The 5,519-nt window shown below is 61.9% G+C and overlaps 2 protein-coding genes across 2 annotated transcripts; both read left to right on the forward strand.

The window, feature by feature from the left end:
* Nucleotides 1-5: 5 nt before the first annotated feature.
* Nucleotides 6-777, forward strand: LOC113941331 (tubulin alpha-4A chain-like; the record flags this gene model as incomplete). The annotated part of the gene is made up of 1 exon (XM_027632495.1): nt 6-777. A coding segment is annotated over one exon (759 nt), but the record flags the coding sequence as incomplete, so codon positions are not given.
* A 1,805-nt stretch (nt 778-2,582) lies between these two features.
* Nucleotides 2,583-5,514, forward strand: LOC113941330 (tubulin alpha-5 chain-like; the record flags this gene model as incomplete). Its single annotated transcript, XM_027632494.1, has 4 exons — nt 2,583-2,694; nt 4,391-4,613; nt 5,101-5,249; nt 5,461-5,514. Coding segments are annotated over exons 1-4 (429 nt in total), but the record flags the coding sequence as incomplete, so codon positions are not given.
* Nucleotides 5,515-5,519: the final 5 nt, after the last annotated feature.

The following is a 5,519-nucleotide window of genomic DNA, read 5'->3' on the forward strand; positions in this document are numbered from 1 at the left end:
TGGAGCACTCAGACTGTGCTTTCATGGTGGACAACGAGGCCATCTATGACATCTGCCGCAGGAACCTGGACATCGAGCGCCCAACCTACACCAACTTGAACAGACTCATCAGTCAGGTTGTCTCATCCATCACAGCGTCACTGAGGTTCGATGGAGCCCTGAATGTTGATCTGACCGAGTTCCAGACCAACCTGGTGCCCTACCCTCGCATCCACTTCCCCCTGGCCACCTATGCCCCTGTGGTTTCAGCTGAGAGAGCTTATCATGAGCAGCTGTCAGTGGCTGAGATCACCAACTCCTGCTTTGAGCCAGCCAACCAGATGGTGAAGTGTGACCCTCGCCATGGCAAGTACATGGCCTGCTGCCTGCTGTACCGCGGGGACGTGGTGCCCAAGGACGTCAATGCCGCCATTGCCACCATCAAGACCAAGCGCAGCATCCAGTTTGTGGACTGGTGCCCCACGGGCTTCAAGGTGGGCATCAACTACCAGCCGCCCACGGTGGTGCCGGGGGGTGACCTGGCCAAGGTGCAGCGCGCCGTCTGCATGCTGAGCAACACCACGGCCATCGCTGAGGCCTGGGCTCGCCTGGACCACAAGTTCGACCTGATGTACGCCAAGCGCGCCTTTGTGCACTGGTACGTGGGCGAGGGCATGGAGGAAGGGGAGTTCTCTGAGGCACGGGAAGACATGGCTGCTCTGGAGAAGGATTACGAGGAGGTGGGCCTGGACTCCTACGAGGATGAAGAGGAGGGTGAGGAGTAGAGAAGCCTCAGCCCGAAAGGACCATGCTCCTTCCCAATGTTACCTGCAGAAACCCTTTGCAATAAACCGTTTCAGAGCCTCTGTGTCTCCCACTATCCCCCCAGCTGTATCGGTTTCTTGCCAGGTCAGGTGTGTGTGGAGTGCTTCAGCCCTGGTACTGGTGCTGCTATGCTTCCTCCCAGTGCTCTGCTCCAGCTCTGCCTCCCCACATAAGGAAGTGCCCCATACCAGAGGGATATAGCCAGGACACGTGGCAGGCTCTGGGCCAGTGCCCAAGCATGTCCATCAAAGGGATCCAGAAGAGTGCTGTTGATGTGATAGGAGAAGCACCTAGCTCAGCCATGGGGTCTTCTGCCTGGGATTACCTCTATCTGCCCTGCTCTGCCTGTGCTCTGCCATCCTCCTGGGGCCCCACTCTACCTGCCCCAGATCATCTTCTGCATTGTCCCCATTCTGACTCTCACTGCCCTGCCTGTTGGTGAGTAGTCCCAGCATCAGCTCCTGGCTCCAGCTGCAAACTGGAGATTTCTGTTACCCATTATCCAGCGTGCTGGTTCCAGAGATTAATTTTCCCTGCTTACCACTAATGCTACAGCTATATTGACCCACGGGGGCTGTCCTCCCCTGCCCTTCTCCTCCCGACATGCACCCGTGTCAGCTGGAGGGGGAGTGGGAGCCACCCCCAGCTGCTGGAGCGCAGCCAGGCACTCATCCCACTGTGCAGGGCTGCTGGCATTGCTCTGCACGTCTGTGACCAGAGCACTGGACTCAGACTGAGTGGTGCCTGCTGCTGTGCCAGGGCAGGAGTTGCTGCCCCTCACACCAGGTGCTGCTCTGATCTACTCTTTACTGAGGTCTGAATGTGGGGAAAGGAAGGAACCTGCTCCTCCAGGAGTAATTCCACCACAGATACCTCCCTGGGTATTCACAGAGATCTGATTCTGCGACCAAAAGGATGAAGGAATTGGAATTGTGTCCTACTACTATTTTCTAAAAGTTATCCCGCACCTCTGATCTGGACCCTGAGGGACACAGCAGTGTCCCTGCTGTGCTACTTCTGGCATGCTGCTGAGCAGCAGAGCCCCAGCAATCCTCATGTCCAAGGAGGGATAGCTATGTGAGCCCAGGCCCTGGCAGACAGCATGCAAGGCTGGTGGTCCAGGCATCCTCAGCAGCAGGATCATCCCTGGCCCTGGAAGGGGTGGTTGTGCTGGCCAGGGCTCAAACAGAGCTGCTGCTCTGAATGTAGTCACAAGTTATTAACAGCAAGCGGTCTGCAATGACCCTTTTTTGGCAGCCCAGATTTGTCATGCAGATCTGCAGCCTCACAGGGTTGTGCAGAACTGACTGTTTGTCCCTACCGGGAGAGAAAGGCAAACCTTGGCTGGAGGCTTCCAGAGTATTGATGGCAAAGGGAGGTTTGGGGGTACCCTGGGCTCCAGAGTCTGATGTGTGTCTGTATCATGTTTCTCCTTATTTCTCCTGTTCTAGAGGCCCAAGCGGTCTCGGGGTGTCCCCATGTCTCAGGGGGAAGCTGGTGACAGAGCAGGTTAGGGGCTGCTCTACCTGCTCGGGTTCCAGTGCTGGTGGGTGAGCACCGCCAGTCACCCCTGGGGGTTGGTGCCCAAGTCTTCTGCCCGCAGCCTGGCCGGGTGTCCCCGCTTCCCTCCCGGCAGAGAAGGGGGAGCAGCCCCGGCCCCGCACCTTGGAGTTCCTCCGCAACTGGAAAGACCCCGCCAGGTTCCCACGGACCCCGAAGTGGGTACTCCCCCCTCACATGCAAGCGTACCCAAAATAAGGGGGCGTGGCGGCAGCAAGCCCCTCCCCCCTATAAGACAGCGCTGCGGCGGGGATTGCAGCAGCCGCAGCTCAGCGCCGAGCCCCGCAGCACCGAGCAATCGGGACAGCCCGCACCCCCCGCCGCAACATGGTGAGTGTGGGCCGGCGGCGGGCACGGCGGCGGGCACGGCGGTGGGGAGGGTGCCCGGCAGCCCCCCGGCGATGCCCCTGCAGCGCCCCCGCGGCACCGTGCCCGGCGGAGCGGCCGCGACGCGCCCCCTCCTTCCCCGCCGTGACCTTGGCAGCTCTGCCGGCCCCTGCCCGGGGGCAGCCGAGCCCCCTCGCCCGCTCCCCCCGCCGCCGATGCCGGGGTGCCTGCCCTCCCCCCCGCTGCCGCAGCGGGGAGGGCCCTGGGGATGGAGGGGGGTGACCTCTCCGGTGGGGAGCGGTGGCGGGGGACGGACGGGGACAGCTGCTGGGGGTGGAGGCGCCAGCCAGGCTCCGGGGGCCGGAGCTGGGCGCTCGGCAGGGCTCCCCCCACGGCAGCGGACGCCCCGTCGGGGCTGGTGGCGGGGCGCGGTTGTGGGGGTCTCGTCCCTCCAGTCCCGTCCCGCGGGGGTATGGCAGCGGCAGAGAGGGCCGGGGCCGCTCTCCGAAGCGGGCAGTCGCCGCTGCCCTCGCCCGAGGCCGGGGCTGTCTATATTTAGCGGCTCAGGAGTGGGCCAGGGCCGTGCCAGGAGGTGCAGCGTCCTGCCCTCCCCGCCGCAGTGCTGACCGGGCTCTGCCGGGGGCTCTGCTGGGGACCCTGCCCAGGACTGCCCTCCCTTCCTCCCGGCGGCTGGGGCTGCCTCTGGCCCTCCCGCAGGAGGCAGGAGCCCTTGTCCTGCTCTGGCGCTGAACCGAGGCACGGACCCCATCATAGCTCAGGGCACTGTGCAGTTGGGGAATGCAGGAGGAAAATCCTCCAGGATGCCCAGGCTGAGTCGAGGTGTCCCGCCAGGGGAAGCGGGGATGCTGGGAGTCATGAAACAGGGATGCTAGTACTAGCAGAGGTGGGTTGCCAGGGATAGGGGACCAAGGGTGCCAGGGGCAGCAGAGGAGGGATGCCGGGGTAGCAGAGCAGGCCTAAACTTAATGTATGGGAGTGCACAAGGTACACCTCCAGCTCACAGCCTGCTCCCCAGCACTTCTGCCGACACAGGTTTTGCAGCACAGTGTTGGGACTGTGTAGCCTAGGGAGTCTGTATGCTGCCTCAGAAACTGCTGGACTTTGCTGCCAGCCCTCACCTGGCTGCCACCCACCACCCTTGCATCTCCAAGGCCACTCACCCCAGGAAACTGAGGGCTTATCTGGCTCTGGAGCAGCAGGCAGGGCAGTTGCCCTGCCTGCAGTCCCCCATGGCAGTCCCCCATGCTAGTTGCCCCTCATGGGTTAAATGTGTGCCCCTGTCAACTCAGCCCCTTATTGGACTGCTGTGGCAAGGGGAAGGGGCTGGGTCTGCCAGGGACCCTGGCAAAGTGGCTGGGGCAGGAAAGCTGGACCAGGCTCTGCTCCCCATGCTGCTGGAGGACAAGCCTGGCCAGAGTCTGTTGTGCTAGTGGCCGCCAGCAAGGGCAGGGCAAGAGGGATGCCAGAGCTGGCTCTCGACCCAGCAAGTGTCTGTGCATGGCTGAGGGCTCCTCAGGGGCACACAGGAGGTCACCCAAAGGAAAACATGCTCTTGAGGGTCGCTAACCAGAGCAAGTCATGTGTGGGTGACTCTGTGGCACTGGCACCAGGCAGAGCGCTCCCTGGGGCAGGCAGAACAGAGCTGTGCCAGGATCTGACCCTGCCTCCCCCTCCCCAGCGCGAGTGCATCTCCGTCCACGTCGGCCAGGCTGGCGTCCAGATGGGCAACACCTGCTGGGAGCTGTACTGCCTGGAGCACGGCATCCAGCCCGATGGGCAGATGCCCAGTGACAAAACCATTGGCGGAGGGGATGACTCCTTCACCACCTTCTTCTGTGAGACCGGAGCTGGGAAGCACGTCCCGCGGGCCATCTTTGTGGACCTGGAGCCCACTGTGATTGGTGAGTAGTGGAGATCACATGGCCTGGGGTGCCCCCATGGGTGGGTAGCAGGCAGCAGGTGTGTGGTGCTTGTGCTCTGCTGACAATATCTTGCACTGGGTTCAACCCGAGGGCCCTTCTTTTTCCCCAGGAGAAGCCACAAACCTGAGCACCTGCTTTTGTTCTTGAAGTGTCCTAGAGGCAGCGGTGCTTGTACCACATGTGCGCAGAGAGAAACCAGCCCAACCGGCAAGGCAGCTCCTGCTGTGCTTGGGGGCAGGGAGCTCCGGATGGGTGGGAGAAGCTGAGCTGCACAGGGAGGTGGCAGCCACCTCCTGCTGCCAGAGAAACCTGATGCTGGTGTTGGCCTTGCTGACGTGTGGGTCCTTGGCCATGGCAGTGGCAGGCGGAGCCAAGGTGAGGGATGGCTGCTGGCACCCACTCTGCTTGGCGGCCGGCTCAAACTAACTGCCTCCACCGGGCTCAACCTGCCCCTCTTCTCTCCTAGATGAGGTTCGGGGAGGAGTGTACCGCCAGCTCTTCCACCCTGAGCAGCTGATCACTGGCAAGGAGGATGCTGCCAACAACTATGCCCGTGGGCACTACACTATTGGCAAAGAGATCATTGACCAAGTGCTGGACAGGATCCGGAAGCTGGTAAGTGACTGCAGAGAGGGGACTTGTCCCCCTGACTGGTGGGATCCAACATCCTGCTGGGGCTCAGAGCACACTGCAAGCCCTGCTGCACCCTGGGAGGAATCTGCAGCTGCCCAATGCAGGGATGGACCAGGTCCTGAAGGGACTTCTGGATAGTCAGGCCTTCACAAAGAAATGCGTCTCAGGAAATCTTGTGCATCTCTCTCTGCAGGCTGACCAGTGCACAGGACTCCAGGGATTCCTTGTGTTTCACAGTTTTGGAGGTGGCAC

Source organism: Corapipo altera, unplaced genomic scaffold, assembly GCF_003945725.1.
Source record: "Corapipo altera isolate COAL_440 unplaced genomic scaffold, ASM394572v1 83282, whole genome shotgun sequence".
NCBI classification, from domain to species: Eukaryota; Metazoa; Chordata; class Aves; order Passeriformes; family Pipridae; genus Corapipo; species Corapipo altera.